General features: G+C 41.6%; 1 protein-coding gene across 1 annotated transcript in view; it reads left to right on the top strand.

Annotated features, from left to right (window-relative positions):
- Positions 1–8,571: 8,571 nt before the first annotated feature.
- LOC124017667 (Na(+)/H(+) exchanger beta-like) overlaps positions 8,572–26,157 on the top strand; it is a 37,730-nt gene continuing 20,144 nt past the window's right edge. The window contains exon 1 of the mRNA XM_046332932.1: positions 8,572–9,632. Coding sequence (XP_046188888.1) covers positions 9,311–9,632 — 322 coding nt within the window. The 5' untranslated portion in view covers positions 8,572–9,310. The remainder of the gene's footprint in view (positions 9,633–26,157) is intronic.

Here is a 26,157-nt window from a genome sequence, read left to right as displayed (position 1 = left end):
GAGCCGGTCACGGGTGCACCTCAGCCACGCTCAAGGTACTAAACGATATCATAACCGCCATCGATAAAAGACAGTACTGTGCAGCCATCTTCATCGACCTTGACAAGGCTTTCGACTCTGTCAATCACCATATTCTTATCGGCAGACTCAGTAGCCTCAGTTTTTCTGATGACTGCCTTGCCTGGTTCACCAACTACTTTGCAGACAGAGTTCAGTGTGTCAAATCGGAGGGCATGCTGTCCGGTCCTCTGGCAGTCTCTATGGGGGTGCCACAGGGTTCAATTCTCCGGCCGACTCTTTTCTCTGTATATATCAATGATGTTGCTCTTGCTGCGGGCGATTCCCTGATCCACCTATACGCAGACGACACAATTCAATCCCTATACCAGTCTGCTGTTCCCACATGCTTCAAGAGGGCCACAATTGTTCCTGTTCCCAAGAAAGCTAAGTTAACTGAGCAAAACACTACACTTCCTTCATCATGAAGTGCTTTGAGAGACTAGTCAAGGACCATATCACCTCCACCCTACCTGACACCCTAGACCCACTCCAATTTGCTTACCGCCCAAATAGGTCCACAGATGATGCAATCTCAACCACACTGCACACTGCCCTAACCCATCTGGACAAGAGGAATACCTATGTGAGAATGCTGTTCATCGACTACAGCTCAGCATTCAACACCATAGTACCCTCCAAGCTCGTCATCAAGCTCGAGACCCTGGGTCTCGACCCCAACCTGTGCAACTGGGTACTGGACTTCCTGACGGGCCGCCCCCAGGTGGTGAGGGTAGGCAACAACATCTCCACCCCGCTGATCCTCAACACTGGGGCCCCACAAGGGTGCGTTCTGAGCCCTCTCCTGTACTCCCTGTTCACCCACGACTGCGTGGCCATGCACGCCTCCAACTCAATCATCAAGTTTGCGGACGACACAACAGTGGTAGGCTTGATTACCAACAACGCCGATATGGCCTACAGGGAGGAGGTGAGGGCCCTCGGAGTGTGGTGTCAGGAAAATAACCTCACACTCAATGTCAACAAAACTAAGGAGATGATTGTGGACTTCAGGAAACAGCAGAGGGAACACCCCCCTATCCACATCGATGGAACAGTAGTGGAGAGGGTAGCAAGTTTTAAGTTCCTCGGCATACACATCACAGACAAACTGAATTGTTCCACTCACACAGACAGCATCGTGAAGAAGGCGCAGCAGCGCCTCTTCAACCTCAGGAGGCTGAAGAAATTTGGCTTGTCACCAAAAGCACTCACAAACTTCTACAGATGCACAATCGAGAGCATCCTGGCGGGCTGTATCACCGCCTGGTACGGCAACTGCTCCGCCCACAACCGTAAGGCTCTCCAGAGGGTAGTGAGGTCTGCACAATGCATCACCGGGGGCAAACTACCTGCCCTCCAGGACACCTACACCACCCAATGTTACGGGAAAGCCATAAAGATCATCAAGGACAACAACCACCCGAGCCACTGCCTGTTCACCCTGCTATCATCCAGAAGGCGAGGTCAGTACAGGTGCATCAAAGCTGGGACCGAGAGACTGAAAAACAGCTTCTATCTCAAGGCCACCAGACTGTTAAACAGCCACCACTAACATTGAGTGGCTGCTGCCAACACACTGACTCAACTCCAGCCACTTTAATAATGGGAATTGATGGGAAATGATGTAAATATATCACTAGCCACTTTAAACAATGCTACCTTATATAATGTTACATACCCTACATTATTCATCTCATATGCATACGTATATACTGTACTCTATATCATCGACTGCATCCTTATGTAATACATGTATCACTAGCCACTTTAACTATGCCACTTTGTTTACATACTCATCTCATATGTATATACTGTACTCGATACCATCTACTGTATCTTGCCTATGCTGCTCTGCACCGTCACTCATTCATATATCTTTATGTACATGTTCTTTATCCCCTTACACTGTGTATAAGACAGTAGTTTTGGAATTGTTAGTTAGATTACTTGTTGGTTATTACTGCATTGTCGGAACTAGAAGCACAAGCATTTTGCTATACTCGCATTAACATCTGCTAACCATGTGTATGTGACAAATACAATTTGATTTGATTTGATTTTCTATATACTTCTGCCCGTCCTTGGACACTGTGCTATCTAACCTCCAAACGAGCTTCAATGCCATACAACACTCCTTCCGTGGCCTCCAACTGCTCTTAAAAGCTAGTAAAACCAAATGCATGCTTTTCAACCGTTCGCTGCCTGCACCCGTACGCCTGACTAGCATCACCACCCTGGATGGTTCCGACCTTGAATATGTGGACATCTATAAGTACCTAGGTGTCTGGCTAGACTGTAAACTCTCCTTCCAGACTCATATCAAACATATCCAATCGAAAATCAAATCTAGAGTCGGCTTTCTATTCCGCAACAAAGCCTCCTTCACTCACGCCGCCAAACTTACCCTAGTAAAACTGACTATCCTACCGATCCTCGACTTCAGCGATGTCATCTACAAAATTGCTTCCAACACTCTACTCAGCAAACTGGATGCAGTTTATCACAGTGCCATCCGTTTTGTCACTAAAGCACCTTATACCACCCACCACTGTGACCTGTATGCTCTAGTCGGCTGGCACTCGCTACATATTCGTCGCCAGACCCACTGGCTCCAGGTCATCTACAAGTCCATGCTAGGTAAAGCTCCGCCTTATCTCAGTTCACTGGTCACGATGGCAACACCCACCCGTAGCACGCGCTCCAGCAGGTTTATCTCACTGATCATCCCTAAAGCCAACACCTCATTTGGCCGCCTTTCGTTCCAGTTCTCTGCTGCCTGTGACTGGAACTAATTGCAAAAATTGCTGAAGTTGGAGACTTTTATCTCCCTCACCAACTTCAAACATCTGCTATCTGAGCAGCTAACCGTTCGCTGCAGCTGTACATAGTCTATCGGTAAATAGCCCACCCATTTTTAACCTCATCCCCATACTGTTTTTATTTATTTACTTTTCTGCTCTTTTGCACACCAATATCTCTACCTGTACATGAACATCTGATCATTTATCACTCCAGTGTTAATCTGCAAAATTGTAATTATTCGCCTACCTCCTCATGCCTTTTGCACACAATGTATATAGACTCCCCTTTTTTTCTACTGTGTTATTGACTTGTTAATTGTTTACTCCATGTGTAACTCTGTTGTCTGTTCATACTGCTATGCTTTATCTTGGCCAGGTCGCAGTTGCAAATGAGAACTTGTTCTCAACTAGCCTACCTGCTTAAATAAAGGTGAAATAATTGTCTTTTTTAAAGTAGGCATCGATGTCAATGGGAGACTAAGTGAACATACAACTTAAGTGGAACTTAGGATAAATGCACTGAAGTGCACTGAAGTGTAAACTGTTGTTTGAGCATCTCTACAAACCAACATTGTTATCTCCACAGCTTATTTTAGTTTCATGTTGTCACAATATTATTGTGACTGACATTCTATTAGACATGGTGTCAGGGCTTGTCAGTGAGCACAGTGCTTACATCAGGAGACAATGACAACGTGGCATTACATGACAGTATTTGTTTTCAAATTGAACATAGTCAGAGGGGTCATGATCACTAGGCTGCATGTTGTGGATAGGATGAGATGGTACCAGTCTGCTAGCCTGGTTAAACCAGTTTGAATACTGCGCTCACCATTGTTTAACTTGAGCACAGCGTTCAGTCTGGTTTTACCAGGCTAGCAGTTTGCCAGGGATCTTGTGGTTAGTAAGAGTGTCCATGATCGAGTCTTCGATTGAAGAGATTGAGATAAAACTGTCCAGTTTGAGTGTTTGTTGCAGCTCGTTCCAGTCGCTCATGAGTGTGTGAGCATGGTCCTACAGTGCTGTTTAGAATGAATGTTTAATATATAGAGACCACATACACAGTAGGGGGTATACAAACAGTGGCTTTGGTAGCTACAAAAATATGGTCTGAACATAGAGATAGATAGTGGACTCCAGTGCCCAAAAGCCCATTTTAACATGGGCAGCGCTGCAGGTTGACATAAAGTGTAGTCAACTTTGTTCCAAGGGCAAAAAGATTGTGATTGGTTTAGCGCAAAACAAATCCGATTGGTTTCTAAAAGGTCAATAGGTGGAATTTAACAGATGCACTACTTTTAAAAACATGGCGGAGGTTTGAGAATCTGAGAATCTTGTAAATAAAACTTTGAGTTAAAAGTTGTACCGTTTTGAAATTATTATTGTGTTACAGTAGTCAGACAAATTTGACAATATCTCTAAGATACAACTGGCCTCCTGACTTGAAGCAAAGAGGAAAATGTAGCAAGCTAGCAGCAACATGCTAAGCTAAACAGGGCAAGCTAGCTAAACATTTAGCAACTTCTTAGCTACTATGTTGAATTAATAGAGCTACCTAGCTAGCTAGCTAGGTGTCAAATATACAAGTAAGCCAGCTAACATTTGCTTTATTGAAATGTTAAGTTGAATAAGCTATATGAAAAAGAAAATTGGATGGACAATTATGCTGTCCGGGGGGCACCAATGTAAAATGCTAAGCTAAACAGAGCTAGTTGGCTAGCAGATAGCTATACTAACGTTGAGTCATAAAATAGAGCTAGCTAGCTAGGTCTCAAATATACCAGTAAGCCAGCTCCCATGTACTTTATCAAAATATTTAGTTGAATAAGCCCCCCACACCCCACGCCAATCCCACCCCAACAACAAGTACATAGTATCAGTTCTCTATGTCTGACAAGTAGTATGTAGCTGCATCTCTGAGTATTGTTTCTTCATCTATGTAATGTATGTAATGTATTCCAGTGAATTTGGTAATGTTTTTTTTCCGTTCAGAGAAATTTGTCATTAAAGTTGTAAGGTTTATGTCCCACCATACGTCCTGATATTACCAGGTTCTGACCAATATATAGAAACCAATTAAATTGTTCTGCCCTCTAAACCAATCAGATTCTTTCTTCCCTTAGAATGAAGTCGACGACTAAACTTTTATCAATCTGCTGCAGCGCAATTGAGGAATTTCCCCATTTTGAAGTAGTCAACTGGGTGGGATTTCCTATGGGTTAAGGAAGGATCACATAATTCCATCTAGGTCACCAGGAGGGATCAGACAATTAATTATACACGTGAGCAAACATTCCTTAACTGCGGGTGGCAGTTAATTGCCAACCTTGGCTTTATACCTGTTCAAACAACACACTCCAGGTGGCAGTTTGCACACTTTCAGTTTGTTTGCTAACTCATAGAAGTAGTAATAGGAGAAAACGGGCTACTTCAAAATGGAGAGGGCCTCAATGTTGCTGCCCATCCTCCCACGCACACCATAATGGGTCAGATACAATGATAGGATGTCTATCTAAGTCTATGGGTCTGAATCATATGGTCTGTCCAACCTGCTTTTCTTCCATTGAAACATGCTGGAAATCACACCCAGTCCCCATCTGCAGGTTGAAGTGCTGCCTGGGTGTAATTGGCTTGTTTTATTCCACATTATGTGGTTGGAGGAGAAGAAATGTACCTGTTTACTCTATGAAGAGACAGGCAGAAAATAGACATTTCAAAGCTATCATGTGAACCCAAAAAGGGTTCTGCTAAACTGGCTAAAATGACAACCCAAAAACTATGACTCCTTAATTTGATTCCATTCTATTATAAATTGGGTTCAAGTATGATGGCACCTCTTTAATACAAAGCCATGAGTTCTATGGTTTTGGTAACCTGAAAAGGGAAGGGAATGCTTTCTTTTAGTGAAGTTTGTTTTGCAATTTTGGAGTCACTGGGTTTCTAAATGAATCATGTGATGTTTGTGACAAAATGTTGTTTATTGGGTTAGGGATGTAAAACAAGGCTCAAAGGAACAACATTTCTTCTGAACAGACATCAAACAATCCTATTTTTCTTGGGGTTATCTTGGTTCCAATGCACATTAGATTTCAGAATTGAGTCCTGAGACCTTTGGGTTTATGTGCCCTTTGAAACACATGAAGTACATATCTGCACTAACCAAGCTGAAAAAACACACAAGATTAAACCAAACATGTATTTAACTTAAGCGTCCTGGGTAATTTGGTTCACATCCACGGACCACAACGACATGTCTCTTTTTATTTCCTGAAAGTGTTTGATGTAGTTTGGAGTCATGTTGTAGCAATTTGAGTCCTTGAAGCAAACACTGGCATCATGACCTTAGCCACAATAGAGAGGAAAGAATAAATGTACACACTTATGTGTCCAAATATAGACCAGACTTGCCAAAATGTTGGCTTCGCTCTCCATGATTGAAATGAGGGCAAACTTAATGAACTTTCCAAACCATACAAATGAGAGCATCATGCCATGACTGAAGCGCGTTGCATAAGAGTCGTTCCATTTGATTTCAATCACTTTTTGACCGCACCCCTTTTGATTTTAATGAAACCTTCCATACATATTTGCCCATGATGAAGTGGTCAGAAAGTTACATTTTGGACCTGACCTAAAACATTTAGGAGATGGAGGTGCTCAAAGTTGACCCATTTTACATACTGTACCCCATCCTACCATGAGACATCCATGTCTTCATCACTGGAAAAGATAAATGGTTGAGTTTAATATCAAGCTTACAAACAGGATTGTGAAACGATTTTATCATTTCTTTCTTTACATTTAATGTAAAATATCTAAAAACGCAAATGATAAACAATCGAAAGAAAATATATTTGAAAACATTCTTCAAGAAATGATCAAATAGTTTGACAACTCTGTTTGTAAGTTTTGAAATATAATATCAAACTCAATTGTTGATCTTTTCCAGAGATGAAGACAGGGATGTCTCACGGTAGGATGGTGTATGCAAAATGGGTCAATTTTGAGGACATTTATCTCCTAAATGTTTTGGCATTCAGGTCCAAAAAGTGACTTTCTGAACACTTCTACCATCGGAAAAAATGTATAGAACGTTCTGTTCAAATCAAAATGGGGTGTAGTCGAACAGTGATTGAAATCGAATGGAACGACCCATAAAAGTAAGCTGGGCCACTTATACAACTGTTCATATCCAGACAAATAGATTTTGGATGGGGAAATAGTTTTCAATTAACTTTGTCCTGGCCTTAAAATGTGTGTATTTCCTGACTTTTATCATACACTTTATCTCAAGTAAATTAGAAAAATCTATTATGCAATATCCCTTGAAGAACTATTTGAAAAATAGGCACAGCAAACCTCTGTGTGTGTATGTGTGTGTGTGTCTCACTATCGTGCTGCACTTCAATCTTTTATGGCATTGCAGGAACCGAGTGCAAGGGTGCATACAGGGACACTTGGTTCCCCATGAGTGCAAGGCTGCATACAGGGACACTTGGTTCCCCATGCCAACGTGTGTGCCCAAGCCCCAGGGGCATGAAGTGCAGCAACACAGTCATTCCATTGGTATTCATCATAACTTATTCATGCAGCTATTATCTCTGTGGTAAATTGCATACAGGTGCTGGCAGGTCAGACAGAGGCTAAACGACCTAATCCCCTTTGATTAATTACAACTTTTACAGCACAATATAAATACTGTAAATGAATAAGAATGTTGACATTGCATGAATGGTCATTGTGTGCTTCAAAATGCTTCATATAAAGAGCACTTTTTCAGCAACCTTCACCTCCTTTAAATATTTTATGACACCCAACATGATAATCATCAGCAGCACCCGATCTACTCATTCTCGTATGTGTTATTACACTAATTGTTATGAGCATTTCATTTTTTTTAGAAGCAAGCAGCTCACAATGACCATACAATTTCCCACCACAGTAATTACAAGCCAGACACCTTCAGTGGTATGGTACTAACGTATCTGGCAAGCTGTGGGGGTTAAAGTGTTACTGGGAGACACTAAACACAATTTCAGACTATTCTAGAGGTCAAAGTAAACAAGCACAAATAGGTTGTGTACAGTATGCTATTCGTGACATGGTGTCAGCACCCAAGACATTACGAAATTATAATTATGAAATTGATGACAAAATGTTTTGTCTGTACTCACAAAAAAACACACCCTTTTCCATAACACACATTTGATATTGAAGGGATGGTGAAATGTTTTGGGCTGGACTGACAAAAACACACCCATTTCCATAACACAATTTTGATATTGAATTGAAAATAATTTTAAAGAGAACATTCCAGTTGGATATCTTGTCAATCAATGCATTTACAACAATATATTCTCACCCTAGAGGTACATTTTGAATTAGCCTACAATGAAGACTTAAATAACATGGAGTTTATGGTGCAATTAATTCCAACTGATGCCAGATACTAGGCTAGCCATACTGTAGCTTTGTTCTGCCCTGCAATCCAGGTAGATCAAGTCTCCTGAGACAGAATGTGAAGTTTGCGACTACCCATTGGGCCTAGACAGAATATTTAACATGAATTTAGCAAAAAAAGAACAAATAAATGTATGGTTTTTGCATATATGAACATTTAAGATACATCTCTCACGTCCTCTCGCGCACCTCCCCCCCAATAGATGTCAGTGTGGTCGAAAATAAAAAGGGCTCCCTCCTCATTCTCCTCCCTCGGCGAAAGGGTGTGCGTTTTGAAAGGTTGTATTTATCTCACTAACGTCACATTTACAGGAGTACATTGGCGGAGTGATAACATCAGAAGTCACTGTCGGAGCCACCCATCCTCATACTGACTGAGTTCAAAGAAGGTCTTGTTCTGTCCGGGACAGGGTACGGCGGCATACACCCGATGCATGGAATGGAGTTCATATATCTCGGATCACCCACAAATGCAACGTGACAGTTCTAAACGTTTAATTCAAGGTCAATATTGGACTTCGATCAGCTGTAACCGCGGACATTATTGAGGATATTTATCTTCTTGTGGAACCGGAATTGTATGAGCACCCGGTCGGCGGTGAGCAATGACATCTTTCACCGAAGAGGTTAACCTACGCTCCCAGTATCTAAAACAACATTTCGGACCAAGTGTTCAATTAAAAAATGTGCTATTTAGGAGAGGATATGTAACTAGCTAACTAACAGCACTGTAGCAGTGTCTTGAGCTCTCCAGGTCCGGTGTACCTTCGACGTTTCCCGATTTCACGAAAGGTGTTAGCCAGCTTGCCACAGTACCTGGAACTGCTGCATCCATCTCAAATAGCTTACTAAAGTTTCCTAGCTAGCCAGCCAATTGTAGAACATGGATATTTTGTGGGTCCTTTGGAAAACCACTTGCTAGTGAGGAAAGTGTGTTCATTACACGCACACACACCCTAAATTCTTAAAAAAACAAAACGAATTTCAACATGTCTGTTCGCGTAGTTTTACACTCACCCAGTGGCTCCAGAAGTTTTCTGGAGCGGGGACTCCTACTTCTGGTGATGTTGATCTTTCTGGAGGGCACCGTACTGACGCTTGGAGCTGCAAGCTCACCTGACATCAGCGCGCAGGACAACGCTGGCGGACACGACCACCTCGGCGACCACGGAGGGACAGCAGGCAGCCACGAGCATACTAACTACACATACACAAAAAAGGCCTTCCCTGTCCTGTCTCTAGATTACCATCACATACAGGTGCCTTTCGAGATCTCTTTATGGGTGCTGCTGGCCTCTTTAATGAAATTAGGTGAGTTGCACCGTTCGTCTGGTTTATTTGCTTTGAGGTTCAGATTGAGTTGTGTTCTCATAGCCTACACAGAGAAAAAGTAAAGCACCCATGTTTCTCTTACCAGTTCATTGAGGTGAGCAGGCAATCTAGGTGTTTGAAGAATTCCATCGATTGCAATTTCAAATCGGCATTAATCAAGATAAATTATTTATTTCCGATACTCAGAGTTAATAGAATGTAAAAATTCTAAGAAAACACTGTTTGTTCCCTAGCAGGGATTATGCCATTTGAGATGGTAAAATACTACACATTGACTGGGCAGAGTAAAGTCAATAGGTGATTATGGAGTGGTAGTCCTTAATGTGACATTCCCTTGTGCCCTGTATAAAGATGTCACAGATAAACTGACTCAACAGGCCAGGAGACACTCGTTGTTACAGGCTTAGGTGACGCGTGTATTGGTTGGACTTGTTTTCCTTTATTCTGCATAGTAAGTGATCTTCCTGGGAATGCTGAGCATAACACTTAGGTCATGTTCTTTGAAGTGGAGGGTGCAATCAGAGCTACTTGACACTGATGTGTGACTAAGCACATTGCTTTTGTTGCACTTTTGGGCATAGGCTAGACTGGAATCATTGCACGTTCTCATAAGGGGACATCTTTGACCACACTGTTACTAATTAAAAGCTGTTTTGTTGACATAGGATGTTTGGCAATGGAAACATGAGAGACACACACACACACACACACACACACACACACACACACACACACACACACACACACACACACACACACACACACACACACACACACACACACACACACACACTTGTAGCCTAACTTCTATCCTTTTCCCTGTCACTGGTTGTGGTCCCCTCGCCGCTCCCGGTCTTCTCCTTACTGCAATCATTTCATCTCGCACTGCTGCTTCTCAGCTCCTTTACATGTTTATTGCTCTTCTTGCATTGCTCGTTCCCATCTCCACTCCCTCATTCTTATCATGACACTTCTCTTTTCTTCTCTCTCCTCTCTCTCTCTCTCTCTCTCACACCCTCATCTCGCACTCCCTCCCTATTCTTCTCCTCTTCCTGTGTGCAGTGTGCTCTCCTCATGCCCCTGCAGTGTTTCCCTGCTGCATCCCCTACTGCCATTTGCTAAGAGCCAGCAGCCTGCTATTTCTACGCAACATAATAATGAGCCTGGGTGTGTCAGCCTGTGGCCAGGCCAGAGAGGGACTGTCTCACTTACTCAGGGGGAGGCCCACTGTCCTGGGGGAAGATGGGGAGAGCGCCCGGCAACTGGGTGCAGTGGCTTGGAGGGAGTGAGGGTGAGACAAGGTGAAGGTCGAGAGGGAGAAAGAAGACTGAGAGGGACAGGGAGGAAAGGGGGAGGGTGGTGATGGAAGTGGGAGATTGAAAGACAGTGGGATATAGGTAAATGGGAGAATGCAGTAGAGCAAGGAAAGGAGGAGAGGGGCAGATGTGAAAGATTGAGTGAGCGTGAGCGAAACAAACAAGAACAGCAGTGACCTTCAGTTTCTGATTATGCTAAAACCCCTGTGTTTATAATCTGGCTTGACAGCTGCACTGCTCAGCCCCAGCATCCTGCCTGTGTTCTGTTCAGAGTTCTCATTCTTTTTTTTTTAAGCTTAAAGCTGCATCCATGATCTATTTTTAATGTTATTTTGCTGCCATGTCAGACTGGCTTTGCTTGCTCTGGTAATTTTCTCCAATACTAGACTTCCTTCATTTTTATAGAAGAAGACTCTAAAATCAATATCCCTTGTTCCCCTAAGCAATAGCTCTTCCTATATGTCAATATAACCTTGGGATAAATCTGATTATTGTAGCAGAGTGTGGTAAGGGAGAGATCCTCTGATTATTAAATGTTGTAGCCAGTGTGCCAACACTGATTTAGGCCTAAAGAGCACAGCCCATATTGATTGGTAACAATGTATTGGCCAAGCTACACTTAACATTCAAGTCCTTAATACAAAACATGGTTCACATGCGTTGTGGCCCACATTCAGGACTAGCCTATGCTTTTACCTCAGCAGTCTGTACTAGAGGTCGACCGACTCGGCGATACCGATTTATTGGAGAACCAAAAAAACCGATACCAATTAATCGGCCGATTTATAAAATAAAATTTAAAAAAATAATTAATAAATAAAAAATTGTAATAATGACAATTACAACAATACTGAATTAACACTTATTTTAACTTAATATAAAACATAAATACAATCAATTTAGCCTTAAATAAATAATGAAACATGTTCAATTTGGTTTAAATAATGCAAAAACAAAGTGTTGGAGAAGAAAGTAATATGTGCCATGTATAAAAGCTAAAGTTTAAGTTCCTTGCTCAGAACATGAGAACATATGAAAGCTGGTGGTTCCTTTTAACATGAGACTTCAATATTCCAAAGTAAGAGGTTTTAGGTTGTAGTTAATATAGTATTTATAGGACTATTTCTCTCTCTACCATTTGTATTTCATATACCTTTAACTATTGGATGTTCTTATAGGCACTATAGTATTGCCAGTGTAACAGTATAGCTTCCGTCCCTCTCCTCGCCTCTACCTGAGCTCGAACCAGAAACACATCGACAACAGCCACACTCGAAGCATCGTTACCCATCGCCCCACAAAAGCCGCGGCCCTTGCAGCGCAAGGGGAATAACTACTCCAAATCTAAAAGTGAGTGACGTTTGAAACAGTATTAGCGCACACCCAGCTAACTAGCTAGCCATTTCACATTGGTTACACCAGCCATTAGGCTGATAGGCTTGAAGTCATTAACAGTGCACAAAAGTGCTGTTTGAATGAATGATTACGGGCCTGCTGCTGCTCAGTCAGACTGCTCTATCAAATCAGACTTAATTCTAACATAACACACAGAAACACGAGCCTTTGGTCAATTAATATGATCGAATCCGGAAACTATCATTTTGAAAACAAAATGTTTATTATTTCGGTGAAATACGTAACTGTTCTCTATTTTATCTAACGGGTGGCATCCCTAAGTCTAAATATTCTTGTTACATTGCACAAACTGCAATGTATGTCATAATTACGTAAAATTCTGGCAAAGTAGTTCGCAATGAGCCAGGCAGCCCAAACTGTTGCATATACCCTGACTCTGCGTGCAATGAATGCAAGAGAAATGACACAATTTCACCTGGTTAATATTGCCTGCTAAACTGGATTAGTAGTTATAACTAGTGATTATGATTGATTTTTTTAATAAGATAAGTTTAATGCAAGCTAGCAATTTACCTTGGCTACTGCATTCGCGTAACAGGCAGGCTACTTGTGGAGTGCAATGGTTAGAGCGTTGGACTAGTTAACTGTGCGGTTGCAAGATTGAAACCCCTGAGCTCACAAGGTGAAAATCTGTCGTTCTGCCCCTGGACAAGGCAGTTAACCCACAGTTCCTAGGCCGTCGTTGAAATTCTTTTTGTTCTTTTTTTTGTTCTTAACTGACTTGCCTAGTTAAATAAAAGGTATATAAAAAAAAATATATATATATATATATATTTTTAATAATTGGAAATCGGCGCCCAAAAATACCGATTCCCGATTGTTATGAATACTTGAAATCGGCCCTAATTAATCGGCCATTCCGATTAATCGGTTGACCTCTAGTCTGTACTGTACATTGGAAGACATGTATTGGACTTGACCTAGATCTCGGTCTCTCGTAAACGCTGTCTAAACATTAACAGAGGGAATGTGTGTTAACAAGCTATTAACAACAAGCTGCTATAAATGACCCTTTTTCACATTTGAATGTGTAATACATCAAAGCACATGTAGTTTGGCGTTCAGTTCAACTACTAGACAATTGATATGCTAGGTAGAACCCCGTTTCTCCGAAGGGTCATGGTGGTACTAGTATACAACACTAATAAAGAGAGGATAGCCTAATCAAAGCCAGGAATGTAGGTTAACATTTTACATACAATAGTGTTGATATGATTAGGCTTATATCTGAAGAGTTAGGCTGAAGACTAGACTACATTGGTAGGCCTACATTGCTTTGCAGCTCTATTAGATCTACTCCTACAGTATTTTTAGTCAACAGGTGACCAGGCAGGTACAATTACCTCTGATATATGCTTGGCGACTCAAGTTTGTCACACCTCCCATTTGTAATGCAAACATTGCAATCCAAAAAACTAAAATGGAACGTGTTAGTTCCCTGTTCTGTTCTCTTGAGAGCCCAAGTCCTACTCACCCACATTGTGGGCCGTTGGTCTAATCTGTGGCCAATATTTGTCTGGGTTGAACCAACTGCCACCTGGAACAGAGGAGCTTGAATGGAAATGGAAGGAAAATAGATGGAGAGAGTTAGTGCTAAGCTCTTTTCCACTCTGCGCACTCTTACAGCACTGCACAAGATTGCATAGTTGGCCCTTCAATGCACCTTTGACTTAATATATCCATTCACATCACACAATGACATGCAGATGCTACTGTGTTAATACATTTGCATAAGCAATTGTACTGCAGTAAATAAAGCCAAGGACACCGTTGTTGATTAAATAATAGGCCCTAGTCAAATGTTCCATTGATTAATGCCCCAAAATATCTCTCCTTTCCCCATCTCAAGTCATGGCACAGGGTTGTTTTCTATTTTAGTATTGTCCTATTATACATTGTTCAGCTTCCACTGTGGCTCTGCACCCACTGTCAACCAGAGGAACAACTGCAGCAAGAGTAGCAGGGGAATGTTTCAGGCTCTGTTCATTATTGATACACAGGCCGTATTAAGCTCACATTGAGGGCAACGCCCATCGAGGGGGAGTTTCCCAAGGATATTATTGGATGTTGTAAGTCCACAACAATGCTTAAACTAAAGGTCTTTCAAAAAATCTATCTAGCTAGTCTGTGCCTTCAGGAAATATTTATACCCCTTGTCTACACACAATACCCCATACTGGCAAAGTGAAAAAACATGTTTTTTGAAATCTGCTAATTTTATTGAAAATGAAATGCAGAAATACAGTGGGGCAAAAAAGTATTTAGTCATAAACTTTTGTTATTGACCAAATACTTACTTTCCACCATAATTTGCAAATACATTTATTAAAAATCCTACAATGTGATTTTCTGGATTTTTTTTTTCCCTCTTTTTGTCTGTCATAGCTGAAGGGTACCTAATGATGACAATTACAGGCCTCTCATCTTTTTAAGTGGAAGAACTTGCACAATTGGTGGCTGACTAAATACTTTTTTGCCCCACTGTATATCTCCTTTACACAAGTATTCACACCCCTGAGTCAATACACGTTAGAATCTGGCAGAGATTACAGCTTTGGGTCTTTCTGGGTAAGTCTCTAAGAAAGAGCTTTGCACACCTGGATTGTACAGTATTTGCACATTTATTCTTTAAAAAATTATTCAATCTCTGTCTAGTTGGTTGTTGATCATTGCTAAACAGCCATTTTCAAGTTTCAAGTCTTGCTATGGATTTTCAAGCAGATTTTTAAGTCAACTGAGTACAAATACCTAGGTGTCTGGCTAGACTCTAAACTCACCTTCCAGACTCGCATGAAGCATCTCCAATCCAAAATGAAATCTAGAATCAAACAAAGCATCCTTCACTCATGCTTCCAAACATACCTTCGTAAAACTGACCATACTACCAATCCTCGACTTCGGCGATAATATTTATAAAATAGCCTCCAACACTCTACTCAACAAATTGGATGTAGTCTATCATCACAGTGCCATCCGTTTTATCAACAGCTGCATATACTACCCACCACAGCGACCTGTACGCTCTTGTTGGCTGGCCCTCGCTTCATACTCATCGCCACACCCACTGGCTCCAGGTCATCTACAAGTCTCAGCTAGGTAAAGCCCCGCCTTATCTCAGCTCACTGGTCACCATAGCAGCACCCACCTGTAGCACGCGCTCCAGCAGGTATATCTCACTGGTCACCCCCAAAGCCAATTCCTTCTTTGGCCACCTTTCCTTCCAGTTCTCTGCTGCCAATGACTGCAATGAACTGCAAAAATCACTGAAGCTGGAGACTCATATCTCCCTCACTAGCTTTAAGCATCAGCTGTCAGAGCAACTCACAGATCACTGCACCTGTACATAGCCCACCTGTAAACAGCCCTTCCAACTACCTCATCCCCATACTGTATTTATTTATTTATCTTGCTCCTTTGCACCCCAGTATCTCTACTTGCACATTTGTCTTCTGCACATCTACCATTCCAGTGTTTAATTGCTATATTGTAATTACTTTCCCACCATGGCCTATTTATTGCCTTACCTCCATTATCTTACCTCATTTGCACTCACTGTTTATAGACTTTTATTTTTTCTACTCTATTATTGACTACAGTCGTGGCCAAAAGTTTTGAGAATGACACAAATATTAATTTTCAAAGTCTGCTGCCTCAGTGTCTTTATATATTTTTGTCAGATGTTACCTTGGAATACTGAAGTATATTTACAAGCATTTTATAAGTGTCAAATGCTTTTTATTGACAATTACATGAAGCTGATGCAAAGAGTCAATATTTGCAGTGTTGAGCCTTCTTTTTCAAGACCTCTGCAATCCACCCTGGCATGCTGTCAATTAACTTCTGGGCCACATCCTGACTGATGGCAGCCCATTCTTGCATAATCAATGCTTGGGGTTTGTCAGAGTTTGTGGGTTTTTATTTGCCCACCCGCCTCTTGAGGCTTGACCACAAGTTCTCAATGGGATCAAGGTCTGGGGAGTTTCCTGGTCATGGACCCAAAATATCGATATTTTGTTCTCCGAGCCACTTAGTTATCACTTTTGCCTTATGGCAAGGTGCTCCATCATGCTGGAAAAGGCACTGTTCATCACCAAACTGTTCCTGGATGGTTGGGAGAAGTTGCTCTCGGAGGATGTGTTTGTACCATTTTCTGTTCATGGCTGTGTTCTTAGGTAAAATTGTGAGTGAGCCCAGTCCCTTGGCTGAGAAGCAACCCCACACATGAATGGTCTCAGTATGCTTTACTGTTGGCATGACACAGGACTGATGGTAGTGCTCACCTTGTCTTCTCCGGACAACCTTTTGTCGGATGCCCCAAACAATCAGAAAGGGGATTCATCAGAGAAAATGACTTTACCCCAGTCCTCAGCAGTCCAATCCCTGTACCTTTTGCAGAATATCAGTCTGTCCCTGATGTTTTTTCTGGAGAGAAGTGGCTTCTTTGCTGCCCTTCTTGACACCAGGCTATCATCCAAAAGTCTTCACATCACCGTGTGTGCAGATGCGCTCACACATGCCTGCTGCCATTCCTGAGCAAGCTCTGTACTGGTGGTGCCCCGATCCCGCAGCTGAATCAACTTTAGGAGACGGTCGTGGAGCTTGCTGGACTTTCTTGGGCGCCCTGAAGCCTTCTTCACAACAATTGAACCGCTCTCCTTGAAGTTCTTGATTATCCGATAAATGGTTGATTTAGGTGCAATCTTACTGGCAGCAGTATCCTTGCCCGTGAAGCCCTTTTTGTGCAAAGCAATGATGACTGCGTGTGTTTCCTTGTAGGTAACCATGATTGACAGAGGAAGAGCAATAATTTCAAGCACCACCCTACTTTTGAAGCTTCCATTCTGTTATTTGAACTCAATGAGCATGACAGAGTGATCTCCAGCTTTGGTCAACACTCACACCTGTGTTAACGACAGAATCATTGACATGATGTCAGCTGGTCCTTTTGTGGAAGAGCTGAAATGCAGTGGAAATGTTTTGGGGGATTTAGTTCATTTGCATGGCAAAGAGGGACATTGCAATTAATTGCAATTCATCTGATCACTCTTCATAACATTCTAGAGTATATGGAAATTGCCATCATACAAACTGAGGCAGCAGACTTTGTGAAATGAACATTTGTCATTCTCAACTTTTGGCCATGACTGTATATTTGTTTATTCCATGTGTAAAATTAATTTGATTCCATGTGTTAAATGAAGGTGAAAAATAATGTATCTAGGACACTCAGGAACATTTAATGTTTTCTTGGTGGTAAGCAACTCCAGTGTAGATTTGGCCTTGTTTTTGGTTATTGTCCTGCTGAAAGGTGAATTCGTCTCCCAGTGTCTGGTGTAACACAGACTGAACCAGGTTTTCCTCTAGAATTTTGTCAGTGCTTAACTCTATTCCGTTTATTTTAATTTTAAAAAACAACCTCGTTCTTGCCGATGACAATCTTCGTATAACATGATGCAGCCACCACCATACTTGAAAATATGAACAGTAGATACTCAGTGGATTTGCCTAAACATAATGCTTTGTATTCAAGAGATAAAGTGCATTTTTTTGCCACATTTTTTTCACATTTTGCTTTCGTGCCTTATTGCAAACAGGATGCATGTTTTGGAATATTTTTTTATTCGGTTCAGGCTTCCTTCTTTTCATCTTGTCATTTAGGTTAGTATTGTGGCGCAATTACAATGTTGTTGATCCATCCTCAGTTTTCTCCTATCACAGCCATTTAACTCTGTAACAGTTTTAAAGCCATCATTGGCCTCATTGTCAAATCCCTGAGCAGTTTCCTTCCTCCCCGGAAACTGAGTTGGGAAGGACGCCTGTATCTTTGTTGTGACTAAGTGTCTTGATACACCATCCAAAGTGTAATTAATATAGTCACCATGCTCAAAGGGATATTCAATGTCTTTCTTTTTTTAATCATCTACCAATAGGTGCCCTTCTTTGCGAGGCATTGGAAAACCTACCTGGTCTTTGTGGTTGAATTTGTTTGAAATTCACTTCTCCACTGATAGACCTTACAGATAATTGTACGTGTGTGGTACAGAGATGAGGTAGTCATACAAAAATGATGTTAAGCACTATTGTTGCACACAGAGTGAGTCCATGCAACGTATTATGTGACTTGTTAAGCAAATGTTCACTCCTGAACTTATTTAGGCTTGCCATAACAAAGGGGCTGAATAATTACTGACTCATGACATTTCAGCTTTTCATTTAAAAATTAATTTGTAAAAATGTCAAAACATAATTCCAGTTTGACATTATGGGGTATTGTCACTGGCCTACACGCAATCTTAATTGAATCCATTTTAAATTTGGGCTGTAACACAACAAAATGTGGAAAATGAATGTGAATACTTTCTGATGGCACTATTGGCTACTCCATGCAAGAACCAGTTGTTTGAGAGCTGCATGTTGTTTCTGCCCAACAGATTGTATTTTGCTCAAGCTAGGCTATTTGTGAGGCGCGCGTGTGTGGTAAATATTCTACATAACAAACGAACAGCTTCTGGAGTTTGTCTTGATTGAAAAAAACAAAACAGATCCCCTCTTCAATCCATACTGACTGGATATAGATACAGTGCATTTGGAAAGTATTCAGACCCGTTGACTTTTTCCACATTTTGTTACTTTATGGCCTTATTCTAAAATGGATGAACATTTTTTTTTACCACACCCCATAATGACAAAGCAAAAACAGGTTTGGAAATTTTTGCAAATGTATTAAAAATAATATCTGAAATATCACATTTACATAAGTATTCAGACCCTTTACTCAGTACTTTGAAGCACCTTTTGGCAGCGATTACAGCCTCTAGTCTTCTTGTATTTGGGGAGTTAATCCCATTCTTCTCTGCAGATCCTCTCAAGCTCTATCAGGTTGGATGGGGAACGTCACTGCAAAGCTATTTGTCACCCGATTCAGGATACTAGGCAAATGTCGCAAGTCACGACTTCACAGGAGAACTGTTTGAACGTAAACATTTTTTAAAAATCATATGTTTTTTTGGCAGAAATGCCTACTCAAACGTGAACTTTCATGTGCCTTTTTAATATCAAACTTGTATGATGTCTGTAAATATAAATAAAATAGTTAAATTATGAGCCAAGTTGGTTTAGCCATAGAAAATGAGAGCAACCTTCCCGCTAACCATGATGATTGGCTGAGATAATGATTGGGCTGGACATGCCGAGAGATGAGTTTGGATTGGTCCATAAAGCACGCGTCTGTTTATTGTAGCGGATCAGTATTTCTAGGTAATTGCGTCAAACTCTGCTTTTTAAAAATGTATTGTGTAGTAAAACTGTATAAACCTGATGTCATGTTCAAGTGTAGTGTTAGCTGGATTACTCGCTAGCTAACGTTATGTGTATGATCTTATTCTTCGTATCTCAGACACATTTGCTTGACTAGTTATAGCCAAAGAACCTGGTTGGTTAGCTACCTGCAGATTAATGCAGGGTAGTAACGTCAAGAGTTGTGATTATTGTCCATTGATGTCTCAACAAAAGACTCTTTTGTCAAAGTATTTTCATTTCAAGTTAGTGTACTGTTAGCTAGCTAGCTAACGTTAGCTGTCTGGCTCGCTACCTAATGTTACGTCGTGTTGGGATTCATTGTTTACCTAGCTAGCTATCTAGCTAAATTTCTTAACAAAAGACTGTCCTCTTAGTGTGCCAACGTCGGCAACAAAGCTGCTGACAACAACTGAATTACGCACTGTTACAGTCACCAATGCTCTGGATAACATGAAAATTGCATAACCAGCTCTGCTAGGGGGAGTAAAATGGTAATTGTGGGGTGTTCCCTCATTATGTGTCTGGAAGAAAGCTAGCCAATGTTAGCCAGTTTGCTTGGGTGCTTGACTGTCATTGTGAGGTCAGAGCTTTCGTAACAACCTTCTTATTGACCAGAGTGTCCAGTGTGCACTGAACGCGAAACGCTCTGAATTTACGAACGGACAATCTGACAGCACAGTTGCAGTCACCAACGCTCTGGATAACATATAGTAACAGCCTAACCAGCTCTGCTAGGGAGAGTAATGTTCAGTGAGCTGTTCTCTCTCTCTCTCGGATGTCTGGAAGTAGCTGACAAGTTAGTACCGAACGCACAGATCAACCCTTAGCCCCACCCATCTCTAAGGCTTAAGAGGGTGTGAACAATCACCTGGAATCTCAAGTCTGAGGTCCTGAGCACTCTGGAGCAGGTCAATCCTGACTAGTCTCCCAGTCCCTGCTGCTGCCGCCACCATGCTTCACCGTAAGGATGGTGCCAGGTTTCCTCCAGACGTGACGTTGGCATTTAGGCCAAAGAGTTCAATATTGGTTTCATCAGACCATATAATCTTGTTTCTCATGTCTGAGAGACCTTTCGGTGTCTCTTGGCAAACTCCAAGCAGGCTGTCGTGTCATTTTACTGAGGCGTGGCTTCCGTCTGACCACTACCATAAAGGCCTGATTGGTGGAGTGCTGCAGAGACGGTAGTCCTTCTGGAAGGTTCTCTCCACAGAGGAACTCTTGAGCTCTGTCAGTGACTATCGGGTTCTTGGTCACTTCCCTGACCAAGGCCCTTCTCCCCCGATTGCTCAGTTTGGCCGTGCGTCCAACTCTAGGAAGAGTCTTGGTGGTTCCAAACTTCTTCCATTTCTTGGTACCCTTCCCCAGATCTGTGCCTTGACACTCCTGTCTCGGAGCTCTACGGACAATTCGTTCAACTTCATGGCTTGATTTTTGCTCTGCGATGTACTGTCAACTGTGGGACCTTACATGGACAGTTGTGTTCCTTACCAAATCATGTCCAATCCACTGAATTTACCACAGGTGGACTCCAATCAAATTGTAGAAACATCTCAAGGATGATCAAAGGAAACCGGATGGCCTTTAGCTCAATTTCCAGTCTCATAGCTAAGGTTCTGAATACTTTTAAAGTAGTAGTCAAAAGTTTGGGCACACCTACTCATTCAAATGTATTTTTTATATATATTTCTTTACTATTTTCTACATTGTAGAATAATAGTGAACTATGAAATAACACACAGAATCATGTAGTAACCAAAAAAGTGTTAAACAAATCAAAATATATTTTAGATTCTTCAAAGTAGCCACCCTTTGCCTTGATGACAGCTTTGCACACTCTTGGCATTCTCTCAACCAGCTTCATGAGGAATGCTTTTCCAGCAGTCTTGAAGGAGTTCCCACATATGCTGAGCACTTGTTGGCTGCTTTTCCTTTACTCTGCGGTTCCACTCATCCCACACCGTCTCAATTGGGTTATGGTCGGGGGTTTGTGGAGGCCAGGTCATCTGATGAAGCACTCAATCACTCTCCCTTCTTTGTTCAAATAGCCCTTACACAGCCTGGAGGTGTGTTGGGTTATTGTCTTGTTGAAAAACAAATTATATTCCCGCTAAGTGCAAACAAGATGTATCACTGCAGAATGCTGTGGTAGCCATGCTGGATAAGTGTGCCTTGAATTCTAAATAAATCACCAACAGTGTCACTATCAACGGACCCCCATACCATCACACTTCCTCCTCCATGCTTCACGGTGGGAACCAAACATGTGGAGATCATCCGTTCACCTGCACTGTGTATCACAAAGTTTGAACCAAAAATCTCAAATTTGGATTCATTAAACTTGCTTGTGTTTCTTGGCCCAAGCAAGTCTCTTCTTAGTGTCATTTTTAGTAGTGGTTTCTTTGAAGCAATTCGTCCTTGAAGGCCTGATTCACGCAGTTTCCTCTGAACAGGTAATGTTGAGATTTCTGTTACTACTTGAACGCTGAAGCATTTATTTGGGCTGCAATCTGAGTCTGGTAACTCTAATGCATGTATCCTCTGCAGCAGAGGTAACTCTGTCTTCCTTTCCTGTGGTGGTCCTCAGAGCCAGTTTCATCATGTTTTTTGCGACTTCACTTAAAGATACTTTCAAAGTTCTTTACATTTTCCATTGACTGAACTCTTTGTCTTAAAGTAATGATGGACTGTCATTTCTCTTTGCTTATTTGAGCTGTTCTTGCCATAATATGGACTTGGTATTTTATCAAACAGGGCTATCTTCTGTATACCAACCATACCTTGTCACAACACAACTGAACTCATTAAGAAGGAAAGAAATTCCACAAATTAACTTTTAACAAGGCACACCTGTTAATTGAAAAGCATTTCAGGTGACTACCTCATGAAGCTGGTTGAGTGTGCAAAGCTGTCACCAAGACACGGTTGGCTACTTTGTTCAACAAATCCACATTTTATGTTTGATTTTTCACTTTTTTGTTTACTATATGATTCTATGTGCGTTATTTCATTAGTTTTTGTGTCTTCACTATTCAACAATGTAGAAAATAGTAAAAAAAATAAACTTTTGACTGGTAGTGTGTGTGTGTGTGTGTGTGTGTGTGTGTGTGTGTGTGTGTGTGTGTGTGTGTGTGTGTGTGTGTGTGTGTGTGTGTGTGTGTGTGTGTGTGTGTGTGTGTGTGTGTGTGTGTGTGTGTGTGTGTGCAGTGCATTTGGAAATGATTGAGACCCCTTGAACTAGCACTATATATTTATTTATATATATATCTTTAATCACTGGCCTACTGATGTAGATTGACAGGCATGGAGGATTTCCAAAACCTCCCCGGGTCAGCGGGCAGCCCTGTCAGTCGAGCGCTGTTGGTTTCTTTTCAAGAATTTTTATATTTGGAGTCCTGTGAGTCTCCCATTTTTAGATTTTGTTTCTACCTCAATTGGTTCACTAAAAGATCAAGGCACTCCTTCAGAAGGTTTAAGAGGCCGTTATCTACAGTAGACATACAACGAAGATGGATGATAACCTGAGAGGCTCACAGCACAACTGTCAGTGGGTGCACTGCTCCGCATATTGTACGTCACAAAGAAATAGAATATATTACTACTGGAATCGTGGCCTGCCTATGGAAACCATAATTAGATTAGGCCTAATAAGTTTACATCAAACCCAGTCACCTGTTACAATCACCGTGAGTTGTCAGGAACAGGGTGTGGCCTCAAAGTATAGTAGGATAAATGGCTCCAGTGGGCTCAAATCTCAGGTTTGTCATTTTATCTCAGTTTGCTCAAGGTTGGTTTTCTGCGTAAACTTACAAATGAGTAGGATATAATGAGAGGTCTGTCCTACATAATCCGTTTATCTAAGCACTGCTTCTAGCATGAGTATTTCAAATGTAATTACAGGACACGACTCCAGTGTACGAAGAGTCAAAGTTTGCGCGTTAGGTGGTCTGTAGCACACAGCTGAGTAATGTGACAGTGAAATGAGGAGATGCAACCGTTGCCTTGTTTGTCAGTGGCCTTCAGGCCTAATATTTAATGGCTGTGTGGAAGTCTGGGAGAGATAACAGGTAGGCCTATGTCATTAACTAAAACGACACTTCCCTTTCCTGCCGACGTGTTAACGACTTTCGAGGTTTTCCCATTATTTGCTTTTATGGCTCTTTCTTTTTTACTTTTCTCATCCCATCGACATAGTTAGAACTTGACGAGCTTATGTGTTCCCAGGATATTCACATAGGTTGATAGTCCATTTGAAGCCATATCCTAATTGAATAGGGTTCATCGTCGTCTTAGGGACAGAGGCCTACAATGTAGTGCAGAGAATGTAGTGTCGGACAGGCTCAACTAAAGCGCAGGCTGTCTCGAACTCAAGTGGGTCGTTGCATGGAGCTACCTCGGCAGCATATCAAATCGATTTCAGTTCAGAGGTATGAGGCAGAGACGGGCTACATCAAAGGGTTAAAAAAAAAATGCTGAGTAAAGAGAGAAACATGAAGGGAGGTGGAGTAGCAGCTACGTAGGAACATCTATGGGGAAAATAACACCTGAGCAGAACGTGATCCAGAGCTGTGGCTTTGAGAAGTATTTCCAGAGGGGCAGGGGTGAAAACTCTGTATTCATGGTCTGTGAAAACGTGTCTTTTTTTTATCCCAACATGGTGTCAGTTTGAGGCACGGTAATGATACAGAAAAATATGATAATCACCAGAAAGGAAATAAGGTTTAGAAGGGACATTCCATTGACCCCTACCATGGCTTATCAGTACCATGCCTCTCACTGAAGTGTGCTTTATCCATAACATCCATCCATATGGCGAGCCTGTGTTATCGGTGTCAACGGTGGGATGATACCTGATCCCAATGTTTCGCCCATGTACCACCTTATCTCCAGCTGTGATATGTACTTGCCACTGACGAGTGTGAATACTGGAGGCCATGATTGGAGTATTCCGCTATGGCAGGGGTGTCAAACTCATTTTCCCCCGGGGGCCACATTCGGTCTTCAACGAGTTCCAGAGGGCCGCACTGAAAAATAGTCCTCTGTCATTTTTGGAATTTTCAGTGCTCCCTGACTGTCTACCTTTAATTTCTGTGATTTTATTTACTCAAACCACGGAGGGCTGTATGTTTGACACCACCGTGCTAGAGAATGTGTCCGCTGTCTGCAATTTGGTTAGGAGCTTCAGGCACATCATCAACAGTGCCTCCCAATGTTTAGGCCTAACCGTTGGTGGAAATGCTAAATAAATGATCATTTTCTGAAAGGAGCTCAACCATGTAGTGTAATACAGTATGTCCCAATGGACAGGAGCCAAGAGAAAGGGCCTTTTTATAACTACATTTCTTTCAGCGCTGCTTGCTACCTGTCCTCTCTTGTTTGTATTGTCTTAAGCCTTCGGGTGTGACCTTGCTAGGAGGCCTAACACAGACCATTGGAGGTGAAAGAGCTCCTTGTCCAGGGGCGATGAGTCATTCACTTCCTGGAGTGCCCGTCTTCACACAAACTGGGGTAATTTAGCATTCCAGTCCTGAATTTATGGTTTGGTCTCTGGCTGTTAGCGGTTGCAGTCGTAATCACTTCAGTCCATCCAAATATGACCGGTCTGCCCTTTTTTCCTGCAGGCCTCGTCTTATTTACTCAAAATGATCTGTAATGAAATTGATCTGAAGACTGGAGTTTTTCCTTGAGATACACTATGTTCAAAAGTTTGGCATCACTTAGCAATGTCCTTGTTTTTGAAAATGAAAATAACATCAAATTGAACAGAAATACAGTGTAGACATTGTTAATGTAAATTACTATTGTAGCTGGAAACCGATAAAAAATAAATACATTTAATTTGGTATCTTTTCATGGAATATCTACATAGTTCGTACAGAGGCCTATTATCAGCAACCAACACTCCTGTGTTCCAATGGCACGTTGTGTTAGCTAATCCAAGTGTATCATTTTAAAAGGCTAACTGATCATTAGGAGTGGGGCCTCTCACTCCTCTTTTTCTATTGTGGTTAGAGTTAGTTTGCGCTGTTCTGTGAAGAGCGTAGTATACAGTGTTGTACGAGATCTTCAGTTTCTTGGCAATATCTCGCATGGAATAGTCTTAATTTCTCAGAACAAGAATAGACTGACGAGTTTCGGAAGAAAGTTCTTTGTTTCTGGTCATTTTGAGCCTGTAATCGAACCCACAAATGCTGATACTCCAGATACTGAACTAGTCTAATGCTTTAATCAGCACAACATTTTTCAGCTGAGCTAACACAATTGCAAAAAGGTTTTATAATGATCAATTAGCCTTTTAAAATTATAAACTTGGATTTGCTAAAACAACGTGCCATTGGAACACAGGAGTGATGGTTGCTGATAATGGGCCTCCGTAGATATTCCATTAAAAATCAGTTGTTTCCAGCTACAATAGTCATTTACAACATTAACAATGCCTACACTGTATTTCTGATCAATTTGATGTTATTTTAATA

This window comes from Oncorhynchus gorbuscha, unplaced genomic scaffold (genome assembly GCF_021184085.1).
Source record: "Oncorhynchus gorbuscha isolate QuinsamMale2020 ecotype Even-year unplaced genomic scaffold, OgorEven_v1.0 Un_scaffold_3:::fragment_4:::debris, whole genome shotgun sequence".
Lineage (NCBI taxonomy): Eukaryota > Metazoa > Chordata > Actinopteri > Salmoniformes > Salmonidae > Oncorhynchus > Oncorhynchus gorbuscha.
The sequence above is the reverse complement of the archived record's forward strand: the minus strand, read 5'-3'. Positions and strand labels throughout refer to the sequence as shown.